The sequence below is a fragment of the Salvelinus fontinalis genome, chromosome 23 (assembly GCF_029448725.1).
Source record: "Salvelinus fontinalis isolate EN_2023a chromosome 23, ASM2944872v1, whole genome shotgun sequence".
Lineage (NCBI taxonomy): Eukaryota > Metazoa > Chordata > Actinopteri > Salmoniformes > Salmonidae > Salvelinus > Salvelinus fontinalis.
In genome coordinates this window covers 10017921-10041083 of record NC_074687.1, presented here as the reverse complement: position 1 = coordinate 10041083, position 23163 = coordinate 10017921, and the positions used below count along the sequence as shown (strand labels likewise).

The window sequence follows — 23163 nt, the reverse complement described above, 5'->3', positions numbered from 1 at the left end:
GGGCAAAAATCCCTGTGGCTAGAAAAGGTGTGGACTCGAGTCACATGACTTGGACTCGAGTCACAAACATGATGACTTGCAACTCGACTTTGACTTCAACACCAATGACTTAACCTGGACTTGAGCTTTTTAACTCGAACTGACTTGATACCCTCCCCAAGCCCAAATATGAAATATTATGCTATTAAAAAAAGAGTGCAGCGCATCAACTCTTCATTTAACGGATTACAGTTTGAACCGGACAGCAGCCAATCAAATTGTGCCAGTGGAGAAAAAGTTGTGCGTGGCAGTACAGAGGAATGTCAGCGGGTGAATTTAGATGGAGCACATGGAAAGATGATACCCAAAATTATTATTTTTCGGACATAAAGACTACGCTGTAGTCAACAAACTAATTGCAAATTGCAAAACATGCGGGAAGAAAATGACAAATGGAGGCGCAACAACTTCCAACTTTGTTCGACATTTGAAGTTGCACAAAGAATGGTAAGTCGTGGCTAATATAGCCGACTGCTATATATAACTTTGCTAGTGTAGCATGTAGGCTAACGTAACATTAAATCAATGAGACTCCACACAGTCAGTCAGTGTGGGAACTTGATCATTGCACCCAAGATTGAGCAACAACTGGCTAGGCAGTTGGTAGCCTAAATCCTGCCTGATGTTGTTGCTGTTCCTAAAACCATTGACATATGTTAGCCTACTGTAACCACACGCAGAGAGGGTGTGTGTGTGTGTGTGTGTGTTAAGGTTGGGCGATTGTGTACAAGCCTACATCGCCCGGTTGCGATCCTAGATAGTCGATCGCTGTGGGGGGGGGGGGGGGGCGGTGCTACTGCCGCCACTCAATCCTTTTTTTGATATGCTTACCTCTTACCGATTTGAACAATACCAGATTAACAAAAGTGTCACAAGTGAACCACCAGTCTCAAATATCACAGTTCATGGAGACCCGTGTAGGGCAGTACAGCGTGAATCATGCTGGTCAAGGAGGTCAAGGAGGAGGTCAAGGAGGAGGTGGCACAAAGAGGGAAAGGTAAATATTATTGAGTTTAATTTAACTTTTTCTCATAATTTAATCCAATTGACTGCAACATGAATACTTTTTCAGTTTAACCCACTGCATCACCAATACTCTAATACCGGGCTTTTTGGTTCTGCTATGCTTTTACATGTTTTGCCAGAACTGATTCTGCAAGATGCTGCAGGGACTGAGCAAGCTGTGCCTCTTGTTGATGAGGAAGAGAGAGAGGACCATAGTCTTGGACAAGAAGAAGGGCTGTTTGCAGCATACTGTAAGAGGCAGAAGAAAGCTGTTCGGACCACTCCAGCACTACAGCTAAGTCACTACCTTGACATATGCGAAGGACAGAATGTCCTCTTGTTCTGGGCAATGAACATGAAGGCTCTTCCTTCACTGTCCCGAGTGGCCATCAGGGTCTTGGCAGTGCCTGCATCCAGTGCTCTGGTGAGCGTGTCTTCAGCCATGGTGGCATCATACTGCGGCCTCATCGTGCACAAATGACTGACAGATTTTTATCGAATTTGGTATTTTGCAAATGCAATGCATCATAGGGCCCTGAGATAAGAGAAAAAAATGAAACTGTTTACGCATTACACACACACACACGTTGTCTCCATGTTCAGGTTTTACCTCCCATCTTTGGGATCTGTATTTTTTTCTCAGACATTCAGGCCAGTGTTCAAATTGTAGGCCTACTTGAAGTTCAGTAGCAGTTGTTTTGATGTAACTTTTAATAAATTATTGTAACTTTATGGCAGGATTGATTTAGGTGTGTAGAGTATATCTGTAGAGAGAGAGAGCACTACAATATTTTGTTTTTGTTGTCATATTGATGTGTCTTTCTCATGGTTACCCATGTATTTCCATGGAAATATAAAGTTTATTTGGAAAGTAATCTATATATATATATACAGAATATATATATATATATATATATATATATATATATATATATATATAAAAATAAAAAAAATTAAGTATTCATGATTTGCGTAAATGTAATATATTAACTCTTACTCTTGTTAAATATGAAATGGTATTACATTTGGTGAAGAGCACATTATGACTTATTTAGGACTCGAAACTCAAAGTTTAGGACTTGAGACTTGACTTGGGACTTGTTGGTCTTGACCTGAGACTTGACTCGGATGTGCCTGTCTTGACTTGGGACTTGACTTGGGACTTGAGTGCTAAGACTTGAGACTTACTTGTGACTTGTAAAACAATGATTTGGTCCCACCTCTGGTATGCCAAGCTTATAGAGACATACCCCAAGAGACTTGCAGCTGTAATTGCTGCAAAAGGTGGCTCAACAAAGTATTGACTTTGGGGGGTTGAATAGTTATGCACGGTGGAGTTCTCTTGTTTTTTTGTCTTATTTCTCGTTTGTTTCACAATAAAACATATTTTGCATCTTCAAAGTGGTAGGCATGTTGTGTAAGTCAAATGATACAAACCCGCCAAAAATCGATTTCAATTCCAGGTTGTAAGGCAACAAAATAAGAAAAATTCCAAGGGGGGTGAATACTTTTGCAAGCCACTGTACAGCTCAGACACGCACATTTACAGCACACACATGATAGAGAGAGCGAGAGCTAAGATCAAGCATGGATTAACATAATCAAATCATTAGTTAAGAAATTCTTTAAACAATGCTAAGGCCACAATAATTTGGTATTTATTTTTGATTAAATAAGACACCGCTGTGCTATTAACATTTAAAGACACCAATATATTTACATAGAAATGAAAGGTCTGATCCCATTGCCGCACTGACACGAAAATAACAACCAAATAAATTCATCTTATAAAACTCATCCACAGCTGACTAATGGGGAAATTCAGTTTCGCCCACCTCTATCCCACAATCTCATTCCCTAGGAAAAGGATTTGGAAGAAGCTCTTCTCTTCTTTCCTTTGGTTGAAAATAAGTAATCTATTTAGTACTGTATGTGGTGACAGCATACACAGAGAAATGAAAGAAAAGTCAATATTTTCTAACTGACGAAACAACACCCACATGCAGCACTAGACTAGAATGATTCAAATGTAGAACCGGTCCCAAGGTTTCACACCCAAATGTAGAACCGGTCCCAAGGTTTCACACCTAAATGTAGAACCGGTCCCAAGGTTTCACACCCAAATGTAGAACCGGTCCCAAGGTTTCACACCCAAATGTAGAACCGGTCCCAAGGTTTCACACCCAAATGTAGAACCGGTCCCAAGGTTTCACACCTAAATATGGTAAGACCAGTTTTGTTCCTGAGGTTGTCCATGTGTTACTGTATGTTTAAGACTTTGTCTCAACAAAAGTGAAAGATTTGTGGTTTATGAAACTATAATTCACAGTGAACCAAGTGCATCAACAAAGAGTTCTGGAGGTCTGATGTCTGCTGTCTGTCTTTGGTCAGAATCACATTCACACTGGAAAGTGATGGACAGATCTTACTCAAGGGTTCAAATGGTAATTCTTGAAATGTGAAAAAGTCTGCTGCAAACTGCATTCATTCGTAAGGCATTTTCTCCATCATATACTTGAACAGTGGTTTTCGCAGTCTTGCCAGGTTTAGATTCCTGTGGATGGAAATGGCTTTAAATTAGAAATCTACTGTATGTTTCAGTGTTCCTCGAGGCTCTATTCTCAGGCCACTACAGTCGGTAACCCTCACTGACTCCTGCCCCTTGACCCCTGGTACTGTGGTGAGGAAACCCCAACAAAGCCATGTAGGGACAGTTTGATTACATATCCATAACCTGTTTGCTGTGGTGAATGGACACTTCACTCTGGAAAAAAAGCCAACATGGCAGCAACCCTCTACACCACAGCCACCACAGAGCCGGCATCAAGTAATTTGTGACAGTTTATCTCCTCATTAGTAACTGGATGACATTTCCAGCATCTTTCCAACCACTTCTGTGCTAGGGTTTTTCTGGCGAGTTTCAGTTTCTTTCCAAGGTAAAGAACCAAGCAAGGCAGATCAGGGGCAATCCGACACCTTATATGATGGGAATGGTAACCAAGTTCAGACAGCAGTAACTGAGGGTTATGGTTAACGCAGAGGAAGACATGGGGAAAATGAGGGTAGAGCCATGTAGGACAAACCTTGCCCAGATACAGAAGGAGGGGAAGGCCATGCATGGGAAACCTTGCCCAGATACAGAAGGTGGGGAGAGCCATCCATGAGAAACCTTGCCCAGATACAGAAGGAGGGGAAAGCCATGCATGAGAAACCTTGCCCAGATACAGAAGGCGGGGAGAGCCATGCATGGGAAACCTTGCCCAGATACAGTTGGAGGGGAGAGCCATGCATGGGAAACCTTGCCCAGATACAAAAGCAGACTTTGCCCGTGCTTCTACACCTACATTGCTTGCTGTTTGGTGTTTTAGGCTGGGTTTCTGTACAGCACTTTGTGACATCAGCTGATGTAAGAAGGGCTTTTTAAATACATTTGATTGATACAGAAGGAGGGGAGAGCCATGCATGGGAACCTTGCCCAGATACAGAAGCAGACTTCCCTGCAAACAAAAATTGGTTACGTGAATTTTCCCAGAACATTCATTAGGTTTCCCCAAAAGTTCTAATAACACAAAAACTGTCCAGTTGTGCTGATAATTATACAATGTTTGTATAAAACATTCTCCTGATGTTGCAAGACGGTTCCCAGGGACATTATTTGAATGTTTTGGGATGTTATCATTCTAATGTTAGATACAACCCTGACTAAAACTTAATGGGAACGTTAGCTAATGTCCTGGGAATGTTAGCTAATTTCCTGGGAACGTTAGCTAATGTCCTGGGAACGTTAGCTAATGTCCTGGGAACATTCCTGGTTTGCTGGGCAGGCAGAATCAGTGGGCACTCCACCATGTACAAGCTCCTTTAATGAATGGATCAGAATAATAATGAATGCTATGCTTCAAAGGAATAGACACTATATCATGCAAAATATATTGTAATCAGTTTCATGAAATGACACTGCAGACATGTTCTCACGTGGTTTTGACACATTTCTGTGTGGGGCTTGTACAGAAGGTTCATTAGAAACATAGAATTAGAAGTACGGTAGTGCTGCATAGTTAATATTCATGTTTCACAATAAATGCTGTAGTTAAATAGGTCAAGTGTAAAACCAACAACATGAAACATAACATTTCTGTTTGTCTGTCTCCCGCTTTTTCCCCGATTGATTTACATTAAAGCATACATTGCAACAGGGGCGGACTGGGACCAAAAATCGGCCCTGGTTTTTTTCAAGCACACTGGCCCATTTCCTTCCTCGAGGCCATCACACCGGACCATTTTTTTGGTTGAGGCCGCCATTATTAGTTCAGATAATGATAATTGTGTTGTTTTTTTAAGTTAGAGGACCACTAGGCAAAAAATGAACTAATTTGCCCTGGATATTGGTCCCATAGTGAGCTCTGGATATTGGTCCAATAGTGAGCTCTGGATATTGGTCCCATAGTGAGCTCTGGATATTGGTCCAATAGAGAGCTCTGGATATTGGTCCAATAGAGAGCTCTGGATATTGGTCCAATAGTGAGCTCTGGATATTGGTCCAATAGTGAGCTCTGGATATTGGTCCCATAGTGAGCTCTGGATATTGGTCCAATAGTGAGCTCTGGATATTGGTCCCATAGTGAGCTCTGGATATTGGTCCAATAGAGAGCTCTGGATATTGGTCCAATAGAGAGCTCTGGATATTGGTCCAATAGAGAGCTCTGGATATTGGTCCAATAGAGAGCTCTGGATATTGGTCCCATAATGAGCTCTGGATATTGATCCCATAGTGAGCTCTGGATATTGGTCCAATAGAGAGCTCTGGATATTGGTCCCATAGTGAGCTCTGGATATTGGTCCAATAGAGAGCTCTGGATATTGGTCCTATAGTGAGCTCTGGATATTGGTCCCATAGTGAGCTCTGGATATTGGTCCAATAGACAGCTCTGGATATTGGTCCAATAGAGAGCTCTGGATATTGGTCCCATAGTGAGCTCTGGATATATGTCCAATAGTGAGCTCTGGATATTGGTCCAATAGACAGCTCTGGATATTGGTCCAATAGAGAGCTCTGGATATTGGTCCCATAGTGAGCTCTGGATATTGGTCAAATCGTGAGCTCTGGATATTGGTCCAATAGACAGCTCTGGATATTGGTCCAATAGAGTGCTCTTGTCATTGGTAACAGCTCCTCCTAGTGGTTAACTGTCAAACTGACTCAGCAAGAATCTCCTAATAAGTGGAGATGAACATGTGAGTGACATAGAATGTTTCAAATTCTGAAAAAACAAGACAGCAGCCTTCCCTTCGCCAGTGTTTGTAGGGGAAAAAACATAACAGTCTGTACCTAGGTCAAAGGTTACTGTAACTGCAGAGTGTTTTTTGCTGAAAGCTACTGGGATGGAAACACCACAGTGGCTGATGTAGTTTAGAATTGCATATGTTGAGGAACACATGCTTAAGTGATCCTCGAAGGCTCTTGTGTATGAAATGATGGTCTCATTTTGAATTGGAGTTGTCAGACCAATAAGCATCTGCATAAAAGGTTCTGAGTCACTCTCCCCCCTCCCTCTGAGAGTAACAGGCACATGCATGTGCCCACGCACCCGCCCACGCATGCATGCATGCACGCACACACCTATTTAAAACAGTCAGTTGGCTACCTTCGTATCAGAAATGGTGTCCAATGGAGAGGACAGGTGTAGGCTTTATAGAGTGAAATAGGCATCCACAGCCAGCGTTATCTAAATACAAAACAGAGATCTAAGCATGGAAGGCAAGAGCAAACGTCTCCTGGCATTACGTGATGGTTACCGTACATTCGTGAAGGCCTACTGATCTAAGTACAAACATAATTTAAACACCGGCATTCATATTAACACATTTTTACAGCATGTTTGGGAAATGAAATGTTAATAGATAATTCATACTGCATGACCCCACCACTGGTCCTCATAACAAGTTTGATAGTGTGCCAGATAATGCTTTCAGTAGCCTATCAAACCAATACAGTGCTTGTATTGTCATTATAGGATAAGCCTATTCACATTATTCGTTTATGCAGAATGTAGTGACATCGATGTCTGTGACAGATATTGGTTCTCACCCCGACATTGTAGCCAAAGTACTGTAGTTGATAGAAGCAGCCAAGTGCTGTATTCTCTCCATGATCATTAATTCTAGCAAGACCTTCATTCTGGCTCAAACGTTATTATGATCTAAGAAAACAGTTTAGTGCTTCTCATCATGTGTAGGATTAAGTCAATCGATGTGCACCGCTTCATCTGTGAGACGAGGCGGAAAACATTTAGGAGTAGACTTGTGTGCTCGCCTAGCAGAAGCACGTTTTCAGTACCCCTGGAATCTAATCATGCCTCCAGATGAAGTGTTTTTATTTAAATGTGTTTATAAAGGTTGCGTTGGTTTCTTGTGTTGCCCTCGCAGTTGGCACCACTTCAGCCTTTAGCGTGAAAGACTGATCCTATTGCTGAAAAAAGGTTGGCCACTTGCCAAGACATGGAACAAGTGCGCCTCCCTTCCCTAGTTAGGCGTATTCATAGTTAGGGGTTAGGCTGATTTTAAAAAGGCAAGCCTGGTCCGAAGTTGATCAGTCTGCTCAGAAAACTTATCCGGAGGGGAAAGTATTAGAATCGGTTTCAAAGGAGGGAAAATCCAGGTTTTGTGCAAAGAATTGCATTGCAACCAGAGAGGACATAACTTCTGTCAATTAAGAGAAACAATATTGCACCCCGAAGTGTAGTCTTTGGTGATATTTTTACTTGTTCTGTGAATACTTTTATTTGTAAAGAATATATTTTTTCCGTTTATTTTGACTGAAGTGTGCTGAAAGCATTCTCTTCATTTTGATACGGACTGGTTTTTAGCTTTATAAATTGGATCATTTAACGCACGGGCATTGCCTGTAAATTGTATTCACATTTGGTGTTTATCAATTGCAAGACGAATATGTTTCTCAGTTTTTGTCTACTGCTGACATTTGTCTTGGGGCTGACCGGGTCCTTTGGCTCATATGTACCCTGCGAGCCGTGCGACCAGAAGGCGCTCTCTATGTGCCCCCCGGTCCCCATCGGTTGTCAACTCGTGAAGGAGCCTGGCTGTGGTTGCTGCCTAACCTGTGCCCTATCGGAAGGTCAGGCGTGCGGTGTTTACACCGGAACATGCACCCATGGCTTGCGCTGCTTGCCGCGGAATGGAGAGGAGAAGCCCCTTCACGCGCTCCTTCATGGCAGGGGAGTGTGCACGAACGAGAAGGGATACAAACCCCTCCATCCACCCATAGGTAAGAAGACGCAGTGAATGCATGCGATTAGAGGAGCCATGGAAGATGGGGCTGTGTAAAATACAACAGCATGATATTGTCCCATGGTTGAAATTCTGTTTCAGCTATACTGGCCCCGCTAAATGGAAATGTAAACTTTTTCGTTAGATTTTAGCAGAACGTTCCATTTGGTTCTTCCATGACCTCTCGCAACCGAACTTCTATGCTGTTTCGGGTTTTGTGAAGTCATGGTTTCACTGACAACTGTTGTGAGCATTTACATTAGCATACTGAAGATTGGAATCCACATTTGAAATAACTGCCCAGGTAACGTTACATGAGCTGCTCTATACATGCAAAATGTCTGATTTGTCAGTCTTATTACGGCAAGCTTTATTGTGAATCTGCGTTTTTATTCAACCGCAAAAATGTATCCGATTCATCACAGTGCCACAATAACAGCACGTGTTGGGAATAAATCCGTTATTGCGTAGCCTTCCATAGCAATAGCAAGTGTGATATATATGCAAATAGACCTACTGGTGAGTGTTGTTAGTGTTGATCTTATCCGTGCGGGTGTGTGCTTAAAATCAACATTCACGTTAAGTTGCTGCTGACGCACTTGTCAGTTTAGTTTTGAGTGAGTTTGTGTGCGCAGCAGTGGGCTGTGCTGCGCTCTAACTTGCTGTGGATGTATTGTGTTCGTTATGGATACAGTATTGTAGACGCAAAGCGTTCTGCTGAATGCTTGTCGACAGGGCTGTCCCCCCACAGACACGTGCCTGTCTGGACGTACATTCTTGTGTGAGAACACATTGTAGCCTATGTGGAAATACGTCATTGCTGCTATTCTAATTAGTTAAATCACATCTCACTTTGTTGGACACCTGCATTTCTTGCAAACATATTTGCGGCCTTCAAAGAATATCAATATTTTCCAACATATAATAACCCATCCTATTCTCTTCTGGAATACACCAGGAGGTGCGGTTTCTGCAGGGACCAGATGATATTTAAAACACAGTCTCCGGCTCCAAGGGCTGTGTTCAATCTCAGTGCTAGGCACTCGTGTTTTGTTATTGTGTTTTAAGCCTTTACCTACATTTAACTCTTAACGTAAATTGATCGCTAACCTTAACCATTCTGAATGCATGCCTAAATGTAAATGTTAGTTTAACTTTTGCCAAGTTTGACTGACAGCTAAAATATGACACCACATGGTGTAATTAAAACCTCAAACCATGGTTTAATTCTGTTGCTGCAGTTCCACCAAGGCGTGGCGTTGTATTGGGAGATTGGGTTGTAATATCCGGTCCTTCTTATTGTAATTGACTGATGAGGGCTCTGATCCTGGAGCTACAGACCTTTCCAAAACTGATTTGAGGTTTAGTCCCTGTGGGTGGTGTTGAGAGTCGGATTACCACTCAAAGATTAAATCTGATGGTGTGTGTGCATGAGTCTGTGCACACTTGTACATCTTGGATGTGTGTGCACAGTGGGGAAAGAGGAGTTAGGTTTGAATTAACCAAATGTCAACATTTAGAGGTCATAGATGGTATTATATTATTCATGATTTAGATTGTCCCTTGTTACCAGATCCTATTAGGCTAAATACGTTTTTTGGTGACAAACCAAATTGAATTAATGCCAGTGGTTTAGGCCTATTCTTTGGTTGGCCAGGTTGAAAGACTGAGGCTATGCTTTGGATACACCCTACATGAACTGTACCACCCTTGGGGGACAATGCATGAAATCACAACAATGGATTTCAGCCCTTTCAAGAGGTCACCATTGTCTGTAGTAATGGCAGCAAGGCTATACATCCCACAAATACTTGCAGCAATAACTGAAATAAACCCAGTACACGTGTCTAGCTATAAGTATCACTCTGATCCAGGACATTAAATTCCAACACACACTCCTATCTGAAGCCTGTGCATGTGTGCAAATGCAAACTTTTGGCACTGAGTGGTAACCGGAGCTCGTCCGTCTTTCAGCCCCTGGCCAGACAGTGTGGCCGCTCAGGCACAGTGCAGTGATTCAGCAGAATGCCTCCGGTTGCTCTTCTCTGAAGGGCCGTCCATCAAGGGTTCCTCTGATTGGAATTAGACATGAGCCTTTAGTTTCCTGCCGTGTAGGGTTTCAACCTGTTCTGATCAGCTGGCAAACACACAGAGAGGACAGGCCAAGTGTCCACAGGCGGATCCTCAGGGGACCCAATGGTTTCCGTCTCTGGGCTGTATTCATGCAATTCTACCATGTACTTGCAGAAAAAACGCCACTTTGGACCCAGTTGAACCAATCTACATATTATAAAGACAATGCATTTAAAGAGGGGACTGCCACTTTAAATACCAGATCTGGATATGTTTCTTGAAGGAGATTGAATTACATTGAATTATCTCTGTATTTCTTTCTCATATAACGTTGTAATGCAATGTTGTCAAATACACCCTACATGAGGACCAGGAGTTGGTTTGTGTTGCTGGCCACTCAGTTCACTGTGTCAGCCCAGAAGAATAAGAACCTGGAACGCATGCTAACAAATATGATTTCATGCCAACAGATGGCTCCATGCCAACAGATATGACTACATGCTAACATATATGACTCCATGCTAACATATATGACTCTGTGCCAACAGATATGACTCTATGCCAACAGATATGAGTATATGCCAACAGATATGAGTCTATGCCAACAGATATGACTCAATGCCAACAGATATGAGTCTATGCCAACAGATATGAGTCTATGCCAACAGATATGAGTCTATGCCAACAGATATGAGTCTATGCCAACAGATATGAGTCTATGCCAACAGATATGAGTCTATGCCAACAGATATGACTCCATGGCAACAGATATTACATCATGGCATAAGGCCTCTTGCTCTCTGAGCTTGTGAAAGAGCCTTATGTTTAAACAGATTGCCCTTTGCCAAGAAACAAGAAGATTATTAAAGAGTGTGTATGAATCTAGAAAGCTTGACTTGCACATCAACATGCACGCATTACTCTATCAATATAGCATCAGCCAAAGCCCAAAAGAACAGAACAATTTTGAGTTCAGTGTTTATTTTTGTGCTCCAAGATAGTTTTTTTAATGCCTACTTGGTGGTGCATTTACAAGTTTTAGTGCAATCACAAGCCAATGCAATGAAGCCAGTTTGTCACCTGTCTTTGTTACCACAATTTACAATGGCTATGGGACAAAATAAACACTGGTACCCCAAATGTGGTGTTAACTTGACAACTTAATGCATGCACCAAGTGATTTGTGGCTCTGTACTCTTCTTGAAAGGCCAGAACTAGGGGGATGATCAAGTATTATTTTTAAGATACAGCCCCAGCCATCTTAGGAAAACATTTTACAGTAGCAGGGTCAACTTCAAGTATTTATTTTTTCAGTGTTCCTGTAATAACCACCCTCCCTCATACAGCTCCTGGATGCTCCACACCAATTGACCTCATGTGAATTGAACAGACAGACCAGCATGAGTTGGTTTTGGTTATGGTTACACATTGCTACTGCAATGTTATATTCCCAAATACATCAGACAACCTCTCTTAACAAAGAGGCCAATGACAATACACATTGGTGTGAGGCAGTTTGGTTGGCCTATCTACTATAGATGGCATACTACTGTACAGTAGACTATTAGACCTGCTCCAGTTCAACCAGAGATGCTATTTGATGGTTTAATGGTTAGGTCATAAGGAGAAGAACATTGCTGAGGGTGATTTTACAACTCACTCACCCTGATCCCCCTCCTCACAGAAGTGGATGTTGTTGTTGAATGCTACATATAACCAACCTCATCAGATTCATGTGAGACAGTTTATCATGTACTCTTCTTCTGGTTTTCTAGAATGCTGTGCCATTTGACACACGTGTTAATCATGAGAAACCAATTGCCAGTGTAAGGTCTACTAACATGCTCTAGGACCAAGCTATGGCACTGTTCCCATGCACAGTATTCAAGCTAGAGAACTTATTTGGCAGTTTGCATGATTGAATTAGTTTTTCCGGTGAAGTTTTACAGCAATCAGTCTGACACCAGTGGAGGCTGGTGGTAGGAGCTATAGGAGGATGGGCTCATTGTAATGGCTGGAATGGAATCAATGGAACACAGTCAAACATGTTGTTTCCATATGTTTGATGTGTTTGATACCGTTCCATTCATTCCATTCTAGCATTTTCAATGAGCATGTCCTCCTATAGCTCCTCCCAACAGCCTCCACTGGCTGACTCTTACATCAGAGTCGTGCCCAGTTGAGAACGCTTTTCAAAGGACAACAAAAATGATTGTGTCGGTAAAGTATTACCTTTCTGTTTCACTCCATTTCAACAAAAAAAAATCCTGCTGGACATGACCCAGGACAGCACAAGAATAGTATCACTTATCACAGAAGAACCCAGCTCATTGAAAGTCACTGTCAGGAGCTCAACAAAAAATCCTGTCTCAAGTTTCTATTCTGAAGGAGAACAACAGATGTCCTAATCTCTTGTCTGCAGCCTTGGTGCCAGTTTCAGCTCCAAAATGTGGATTTTGTCATTTTCATCCTAATGTCTCTGGCCTGAGTGTATGGAGATGAGCTTTGGACGTTGGATAGAGGAGGTTCCGTGTAAGCCAAAATAGCATCCTCTGCCACCAAGGAGTCTGAATTTCGTCACGCCCCGGCAATTGTGTTGTGTTGACGGTGACCCAGAAAGGCAGCGTCCGAGTGGCTTGTAAACATTTTTTTTTAAATGATGTGGAATGAGATCTCAGACCCAAATTAGGCTTGCACACGAGAGCAGTGGCATGTAGCATCACGGAGGGGTGCTTTCAACTGCTGTCGTACATTTATTTGACATCAACAGAGAAATGTTTTCTGTATAGCAGTTGCAAGAGGGGCATTGAGGTGCCCTACTTGGAAGGGACTCCCATCACCATGGAACAAGTGTTACTTGAATTTTTTATCCTCCCTCAATTGTTCCTGCTGCTATTTTTAACTCTGAATCAAAAAGCAGGAAACGTTTTGATTGCACTGTACATATTTGTTGTTCATAGTACCTTGGGAAAAGTTGCTGATTAAGTTAGAATTCAGTTTCAGGAGAGACTCCCATGGTACGGACCATTTATATCGACGTGGCTGTAGTGGCGCAGGTCGAGAGTTTCAAGTTCCTTGGTGTCCACATCACCAACAAACTATCATGGTCCAAACACACCAAGAAAGTTGTGAAGAGGACATGACAACACCTTTTCCCCCTCAGGAGACTGAAAAGATTTGGCATGGGTCCCCAGATTCTGAAAAAGTTATACAGCTGCACCATCGAGAGCATCCTGACCGATTGCATCACCGCCTGGTATGGAAACTGCTTGGCATCCGAACGTAAGTCGCTACAGAGGGTAGTGCATATGGCCCAGTACATCACTGGGGCCAAGCTTCCTGCCATTCAGAACCTATATACTAGGCAAGTCATAGACTGTTCTCTCTGCTAACGCACGGCAAGCGGTACCGAAGCGCCGAGTCATGGTATAAAAGGCTCCTTAACAGATTCAAATTGGGTAGTAACCATCTAAAAGTGTCAATAAAGTGAATTGAACTGAAGTTAAACATGGCTATGATTTGACTATCCAGCAGCACTTACATTGGAACTGTCTCAGCATCTTTTTGAGTTGATGATGTCACAGGACTAATGTTCTTCTAAATGTGTCCGCACGCTTCCCATCCGAAACAGTTCGGGACAGTTTGTGCATATATTATGATGACATTAGGTTACATGTTTGTTTGTTTTGGTCTACTGCAAGAGTTATTTCAGCTGTTCGTGCACACCAAAACATTTATTGTAGGCAAGCTAAAGTCGGTAGCCGAAGTCTACACCCCTTCGTCTGTGATTGGTCAACAGTAGGGATTCTTCAATTAAGTTGTCATTCAACAAGAGACAACTCATTTTCATGCTCCTTTTTTCACTTGAGAAATACTGCAACAAACATTTTAGTTAGATGTAAAATTATGAGACTAAGATCTCCTCGGCAGAAACGTCGAAATTAATGACAGATAACTTGAGTTATCTTAGATTAAGTCTGACTATTTTAAGGAAATGAATACTGGCTACGGCGTCTCAATATGGACAAACAGTACTATTGCCGCTTTTTTCTTGTTTTTCAAACCAAACTGAAGCATGCAGTGTATTGCAGTGGTTGAGTTGTGCCCCAACGAGTAAGCATTTTGCAAGGCCATTCAATGTGGAATCGAATGTGCTCCAATGGCTTTACATTTTGTTTAGATCCTTACACAATGAATGCTGTTGGCCTGGATCACCTACCTCTAATTAAATGACTGAAGTGCAGTGTTTCATTCTGGTCCAAGGGCTTTCCATATCTCCTTCTCTGCGCTACAGTGATAGGGGTATCAAGCCATGGATTCTGTCCAGAAGCCTTGAAACATTAAGCAGCGGAATCAGACTGTGGGAATCATGGTTGGCCAGTGTTGTGGCTTAAAGATAATGACAGAGGACTTCCTGCTCCGTTATCACTATCTCACCGCATACACCCCCCCCGTCCTCTGGATTAACAGCACCTCTACTCAAGACCTAGGATCTTGTAAAGGTGTAATTTTAGAGGGTGTTCTGTGCTATCAACATTGATTAGGATACACTCAATGCTGTAAGGTGTGTGAACCAATGAGCATTTAAGCATCTCATTGTTGTGGCGCATTTTCTGCCCAAAGTTGTTTTGACTGTAAATTCATAACGACCTGTCAGAGAGAAAAACAGCTGAAAGAAGAGTGGCTTGTCTTTCATGCTTAGGCTTCCTGGCTGCAAGAAACTTGGGATATTCATGAAGCATAATTGCGCACATGTTAATTTTTAAACAGAGGCATATCAGTTGCACATTGTTTGCCTGTTCCGGTCCTCTTGTCTTAATGAAAAGTTTAGCGCGAGCAGTGGGAGAGATACATCTTCAGCCTGGGCTGGGTGGAGGTGGCAGCACGTGACTGTGCTGTCTTGGCTGGAGGCCAGCATCTTGGCAGTGTTTCAGTACTTAAACACAGGCCTGCTAAGCCTCTTTTACAAGCTGGGGACCATAAGCATGGAAAAACGTAGTTTTTTTTGGAGAGAGACCCCGTTGTCTACAAACATACTGTCTCCATGTCTTTGAATTGCAGGCACAGCTTGTGAATTGGAAGTATAACAGCATTTTATTTGATGTTCTAAAATAATGGCGCATTTGGAAGATGCTCAAATGTCTTGAAATCAGTATCACAAGTGTCTCCCATACTGCATTTAAAGTAGGCCTATGATGTAGTGTGTGTTGTATTTGTAAAATGGAAGGGGGGGATGCGTTCTCGTGTTTGTGGTAAGTCAATTCCCAGCAATACACCTCTCAGTGGTGACATGCATGTCCTTTTTTCCAAGGTGGCCTTGTAAATCCAGTCCAGTGGCGCCTATACTTAATTAAGATAACATTGAAATGTGGTTTGTTTTAATCATTTTTAATCATGCCCTTCTTCAGCAATCTGTCAATGTCCCGTGATTGTCTCTCCCCAACAATACTTGGCACATTCACTCAGCCCCAGAATTACAACCACGCCCTCCCCCATGGCCTCCGCTGCACCCACCCACGGGTTTCCTCACTGGATAAATATAACCCCGTCGTCTACAGGCACTGCGGCCACTCGCCAGTTGGGGCCTGGCAAAATCCCATGACGGTGCCTTAGGAGCCTTGTGTGCTTACGATAGAGTAAGCACAAGCAGGAGAGGAGCACTCATCTCTGTGGCCTCAGAGAACCTCACGCAGGCTAGGGCTCTTGACTTATGGGGGCTGAGCCCTGAGGAGGGACCGGGGGGAGAGGGGATAAGGGATCAGGACCCCAAATCTCTAGCCTGGGGAGACCTCCATATGTACCTCTAGGACTGTAGGTATCTCTGGGGGGTAGGATGGGGTAGGGGAGAGCAGTGGCCTATCTTCCTGGCTTCAGTTCTGTTCTTGATATGAAATGATACAGTACATTCAGACTAGGATGTGTCCACCTCTGCCGTAGGCTTCAGTTGCCATGGCTCCTCGGTTACCATGACATCAACGTCTCCAAGTATGATCTGTGAGAGATATGAAGTCTTTGATTAGACCCAATTATTTTTGTCTTTGCATGGACTTGCCAGATACAGTAAGTATGTATTATTAAAATAGCTTATGATCAACCTAATAAGCCACTGTGTCTCACACAAAAAACTCCACATACCTCCTTAATATGATGTAGAAGAGACTGAGCTAAGATTTTGTATCTTTCGGTCAGCATTCAGACTTGTTTAACCAGACTTACTTTCTTTGCTTTGACCTCCGTTAGTAGATGCTGGATTTGATGTTTTTTTATGGTGGGGGCTGGGGTGAAGTGGTGGTAGAGGTAGTTAATCAGCTGTCGATCCTTGATCCTGCCCCCTCCGTTGTAAACAAATGGGAAAGCAACATTTGTTGGCCCACACCCTGGGAAAAGCATCTGGTAGTCCATATTTTCGGTTGGGCAAGAATAACTTTAATGTGACAAGTATGCTCTGTCTTTACCCTGTGTAGATCATGAGTCTCTGGAACACGAGGACACCCTGACAACTGAGATCACGGAGGACCAACAGCAGCCCGCCAAAGTGCCGCTCCTCCCCAAGCAGGACCTCATCAACAGTAAGAAGATCCAAGCGATGCGCAAGGACAAGGACCGCAAGCGGGCACAGGCCAAACTGCGCTCCATTGGCCCCATGGACTACTCCCCACTACCCATTGACAAGCACGAGCCAGAGTTTGTAAGTACAAGAGTGGACATAAGGAAAGAGAGGAGCTAATGTTGAAGCTGTGCTGATGCTGATGTCGTTAGTGTGAAAACATCTCCAACTCTGATCCTAGGAGAGCTGACTGAGTGCAGGATTTTGTTCCACCTATGGTGCTAGCACTGGGAGCTAATATTAGTTGTGCCATTCCTCCACAGGGTCCTTGCAGGAGGAAGCTGGATGGGATCATCCAGGGAATGAAGGACACGTCCCGTGTCATGGCCCTGTCCCTGTACCTTCCCAACTGTGACAGGAAGGGCTTCTTCAAACGCAAACAGGTGAGCAGTCTCCCTCTGTCATCATCCTTATACATGGTTGAACACATCAGTTATACATATTAATAATATTTATGCTTACACCGTCTCTCTCTCTCTCTTTCTTTGCCACCTGTCGTTGCACATCGATCGCCTCCACAGTGCAAGCCCTCTCGTGGCAGGAAGCGAGGCATCTGCTGGTGCGTAGATAAGTACGGCTCGCAGGTTCCCGGCACAGACTACAGCGGGGGCGACATCCAGTGCAAGGACCTAGAGAGCAGCAGCATCAACGAGTGAATAGGCGGCTCCGCCCCACCGCGATCACCTGACCCAGGGCCTCACCTCCTCCTTTCCCTCCCACCTGTCTGCTTCGCCCTCCAGTCACTTTTTGAGATTTTCAAGACGAAAAAAAAATAAGACAACTAAACAAATCAAATGAATGAACGAAAGGACAGGCTTGAAAAAAGGACACCTGAAATCTTTTTTTTTTTTTTTTGACCGTGCGCTCATCTCTTAAAAGACGGAACCCAGCAGGTTTTAAGCCCTTGTTTGACCCTCGGGCCCCTCCCCCACTAAGAGCTGGGCTCGGGCCCCTCCCCCACTAAGAGCTGGGCTCGGGCCCCTCCCCCACTAAGAGCTGGGCTCGGGCCCCTCCCCCGCTAAGAGCTGGGCTCGGGCCCCTCCCCCGCTAAGAGCTGGGCTCGGGCCCCTCCCCCACTAAGAGCTGGGCTCGGGCCCCTCCCCCACTAAGAGCTGGGCTCTGGCCCCTCCCCCGCTAAGATGTGGGAGCCTCACTAACATTCATGAAAATATATACTTGTATTGATATATTTTTATAGAAACACCAAACTTTGTATGATTTAAAGCTAACATAAAATGGATGAAAAAATTCATATAAGTCACTTTGATTATAAACAGGAATGTTTTGATCTTTCACATCTATTGCTATTGAGGTGTCAGAGGAGGTAGCTGGACCTTCTATTGAGGTGTCAGAGGAGATAACTGGACCTTAGATTGAGGTGTCAGAGGAGATAGCTGGACCTTCTATTGAGGTGTCAGAGGAGATAGTTGGATCTTCTATTGAGGTGTCAGAGAAGATAGCTGGACCTTTTATTGAGGTGTCAGAGGAGATAGCTGGACCGTCTATTGAGGTGTCAGAGGAGATAGTTGGACCTTCTATTGAGGTGTCAGAGGAGATAGCTGGACCTTCTATTGAGGTGTCAGAGAAGATAGTTGGACCTTCTATTGAGGTGTCAGAGGAGATAGCTGGACCGTCTATTGAGGTGTCAGAGGAGATAGTTGGACCTTCTATTGAGGTGTCAGAGGAGATAGCTGGACCTTCTATTGAGGTGTCAGAGAAGATAGTTGGACCTTCTATTGAGGTGTCAGAGAAGATAGTTGGACCTTCTATTGAGGTGTCAGAGAAGATAGTTGGACCTTCTATTGAGGTGTCAGAGGAGGTAGCTGGACCTTCTATTGAGGTGTCAGAGGAGGTAGCTGGGCCTTCTATTGAGGTGTCAGAGAACATAGCTGGACCATCTATTTAGGTGTCAGAGGAGATAGCTGGACTTTCTATTGGCAGAAAAAAAAACTTGAGAGGGTCTTTCTGATACATTTGACTCTATCTGGGTATTTGGTTCTGTCAGAGCACTTATGAATAAGGGAACCTGCTTGGATATGTGTTACTTCACTAATTTTGTGTGAGCATGCATGTATGTGTGTGCGTGCGTGTGTGTGTGAAAGAGAAAGGGAGTGAGCTTAACACAAGAATGTCCTTTTTTTCCTCTCGCTCTCTTTTGGTCTTTTTACAACAACAACAACAACAACAACAACAACATTTACGTCTGGTGCTTGAAGTAGTCTTGAGGATGGCTTTCTCACACTAGGCTATGTAAACCTAGGTCTATGGGAGATGGAGAGTGTTTGACACAATAATCAGATCATTACAGACAAACCTATGTTAGTTGCTCATTGACTCTGTAGCTAGCCTGACATGCCAACTGTGCCTCTTGTTACCATACACTGCCATGCAGGGCAACACAGAACTTAACGGAGAACACTGCCCCTACTGGTGAAGGGAAAACGGACACAAAGTGCTCATACTGTCATCTGATGTGAGCTCTGCTTGGCCCAACAACCGGGACTTAAAGAATAGTGGAATGAACCGTACAGTCCAGCAATAACTAACAACAGTAATTCTTTGTTTTGCTAAAGTATGGGCAAAAATAAGGATTAATTAACAAGGATTAAGCACGTTGCATTCACTTGCATTCACCAGTGAGGTTAGCTGTTTTTTTGTGTGTCTCAGTTGCTCGAGGGTGTTAGTCTTGTGTGGTTTTGTTTGTACTGTTGTGAAGTAGTAACCACCCACTTTTGAGCCGTGTTCCTTAACCAACGGGCCTGATACCATGGCCACCACGGCTACAGTGGAACCTTGGTGAATTACTTTTGGCTATAAATTAACTTTTTTTTTTTTTTTACTAAAGAAATACAATGTACTGGTGCTTGGGAAAAAGACGTGTGTATTTTAGCCTGTAAACAATTTGAATGGTTCCATGATGCCTGGCCATCCTTATTTGAATATGAGACAGTCAAAAAAAGCTATATCCCACCTATTTTCTTCCCCCTTGGCTTGCACGCCGCCCCTCCTCCTCGACAACTTGTTTTCTATACAACACAACATTACTTGCAATCGAAATGGTGAGCAGTTTTCCTTTTATTATTATTTTTATTTTTCTACCTTTATTTCAACAAGAAACACAGACTGAGACCAAGGTCTCTTTTACAGCTGGGCCTTGCATGTACATGTTGACACATACAGTTTAGGTACAATGATTAAGAAACTACACAAGACAAACAAAACGATCACAAATAACACAAAAACAATACAGCAGCAGATTATTACATTTACACATAGGTTATTCCCCTAACAGCATAAGAACTTGCATTACCCGAAACAGTTACAAGCAATACAAAAATGAATACTTCTTCCACTCAAGTGGGCATCTTTGACCACTACCTGCAGGGTCAGTTGAAAGCGTAGTTTTATGTCGCCTGTGTGCAAGTCGCAGTGCCTTCTTACATGTAAATCCACATTTAAATAGTCACGCGTACGTGACGTGGTAGCTGTCTAAGGGACGGAAACCCTACTGAGGCTGAGAGGCCCTCGGGTTAGTAGTCCTGCCATGACGAGAGGTCTAGGTAAAGTACAAAGAAGGTAACTCAATGCCATGTGGTATAGCTCTAGTCATGTGGTATAGCTCTAGTCATGTGGTATAGCTCTAGTCATGTGGTTTAGCTCTAGTCATGTGGTATAACTCTTGCCACAAACCCATTATGAATCCGTTGCTAACCCCTCCCTGTGTTTGAATGTGAGGACAAGGAAGACCAGAGTGCCCGTCTCTGTCTCTTATTTTCAAAAAGCACTAAAAAGCTAGAGTATTGCTTTCAAAGTTGACTGCCAATGTATTTGATTGCCAGAGAATAGGCAAGTGATGTCAGAATTCCGAGGCACATCATAGTTGAGCACGCAGACTAGCAAACTGCTGCGTCTCCCGGGAGCCGGAGAAGAGATGGACGAGGCATTACTAGCCATCAGATCCTATTCCACAGCTTGTGTGGGTGGTCGTAATTACTCTAGCCAGGGAATCAACAGACAACAAATTAGGGAGCTTGTACTCCAGCCTCAATTAAGTCTGTAGTCCAATAATGACGTGATATTATCAGTTTTCGTAATACAAATGTGTTGAATAGGATACTGTTGTTTTTAATGGCTCATAGATGAGATGCTGTGAAATCAACAATGGATTGGTCAAAATGTCAGGCCTATAGCTTTATAGCCTCAGTTACTTTGAGAGAGAATTTGTGGGAAAAAATAAGTTACTATACCCTGCTACACTTCACATCCAAAATCTCTTCTTACATGGAAGTGAACTCCTCCGCCTTTTGGTAAACCCCAGATAAACTAGTTTGTCCTATACCCAATGCAGTGTAGCACCCTTCCCCACCTCCACCCAGTCCACTTTGAACGAAAGCAGCTTGCACTTATAGAAGTTTAAAAAATGTCATTTGAGATATCCACAGATAACATGCAGTAAAACCTCCACCTGGGTAGAACAACAAAACAAGCTAAACATGTAGTGTCATACAGGTTAAGGGTGTCTGCAAGGTCATCTGGGTAATGGTTGACAGGGGCTTATGTGGTCCATGCCTGGGAATTCTATCACCTCCGTCCAATAAGGATAAAGGGATAATAACACAACGTACAGTACATTAACAACCACACAACAGTCCCTGTTTCATATGTCTGCTCTCACACACAGAGAGAGAGAGAGAGAGAGAGAGAGAGAGAGAGAGAGAGAGAGAGAGAGAGAGAGAGAGAGAGAGAGAGAGAACACCATGGACAGTGGTCGCGTTTAGGGGCTAGCCACACCCTCATCATGTAGGGCTCACCAATCGCATGACAGTAGACACAGTTAGGAACAGACACAAAGAGACCAGGGAAGTCTGAGGAATAGGAACACAGCAAGACGTTTAGATGTTGACTCCCTCTCCAGCTTCCATTTGAGCACCAGACCATCAGAAGCCTATTGAAGCAGTTGGCCAGCCATATGGTGTAGTCTAACGGGGCGTTTTCTTAATCAAGACTTGTCTCTTGGGTCAAAGAAAATGTGGATAAGGGCATTGAATCCTTTGGCGTCAAATTAACCAATTGACACAATTCAACCAAGCTACGAATTGTTGAAATTCTCTTTCAATTTTCTTTGCGGTATGGTGGTAGATTGAGGTGTTGGAGAGGTTGTATTGAAAGTTTATCCTCCTTTTAAAGTGCGATTTACATCTGTTTCCAACTCTAACACTGCTTTATTCAGATTCCTCATCTCCCACCTGGTTATGTACTCATACTCACAGTTCATGATACAATAGTAACTACAGCATTTATTTTTATGCATAATGTTTTTATTGATGAAATGAGACAAATTCAGTCAGTTACCTTAATAACATGTGGTGTTAACTGGCTTGTGAAAAAAGATCCATTGGTGCCAGAGGACAGTGACATAAAATGGTCAGCATTTGGAACTCCTCGTGCAACAACAACAACAAAAAATCTCAAACTATTAAAGTGAATATCACTGTGTAATATTTATTCAACTTGTAATTTATGTACTCTTTTAACCTTTGTCTTTTTTTGTTATGACAAAGCATTTATTTAAATAAAGTGATGTAATTCATTTAAAGTCTTGGTAGTGATGTGTTTGTGTGATGTGCATTTTGACCTCTTCACCTAAAAACGGTTTATCAAACTATCTTCCAGGTGCCCCAAGGCACTAACATATTGTCACATACAAAAGATACTGTAGATTAACACATTGGGGTGTATAGATAAAGACTGGTGGAGGAAAGGAAACCCTGACCACAACAACATCAGTTCTCAGAGTAATCCTAGCTATTCAAAACAACCAATGCAAATAGTTTCTTCTTTCTGTTGTAAACTCAAATCTGGAAAAAAGAAACACAGGCACGTCTTGGTCGCTACACTACAGAATAACAATGACAAGTAAAAGCCCCATAAGCAAAGCCCTCGACCAATGAATTGCAACCTTTTACCGACACGCCCCCTGGTTAATATGGCTAGAACCAATGAAAATACTTCCTTGTTGTTGCCAGGAGCAGTGTGTATGGAGCCTAATGGTGTGGTGATCAGAGATGGCATGATGAGGTCATATCTACACACACTGGCCATGACATTGGTTGCAGGTTTTACATCTTACTTTTTGCATACTACATACATTGTTA

General features: G+C 43.0%; 1 protein-coding gene across 1 annotated transcript; it reads left to right on the top strand.

Annotated features, from left to right (window-relative positions):
- Positions 1-7576: 7576 nt before the first annotated feature.
- On the top strand, positions 7577-22604 carry LOC129820834 (insulin-like growth factor-binding protein 5). Its single transcript, XM_055877850.1, has 4 exons — positions 7577-8326; positions 16866-17089; positions 17272-17391; positions 17530-22604. The coding sequence occupies exons 1-4, from the start codon at positions 7993-7995 to the stop codon at positions 17662-17664; spliced, it is 813 nt and encodes a 270-aa protein (XP_055733825.1). The 5' UTR covers positions 7577-7992; the 3' UTR covers positions 17665-22604.
- Positions 22605-23163: the final 559 nt, after the last annotated feature.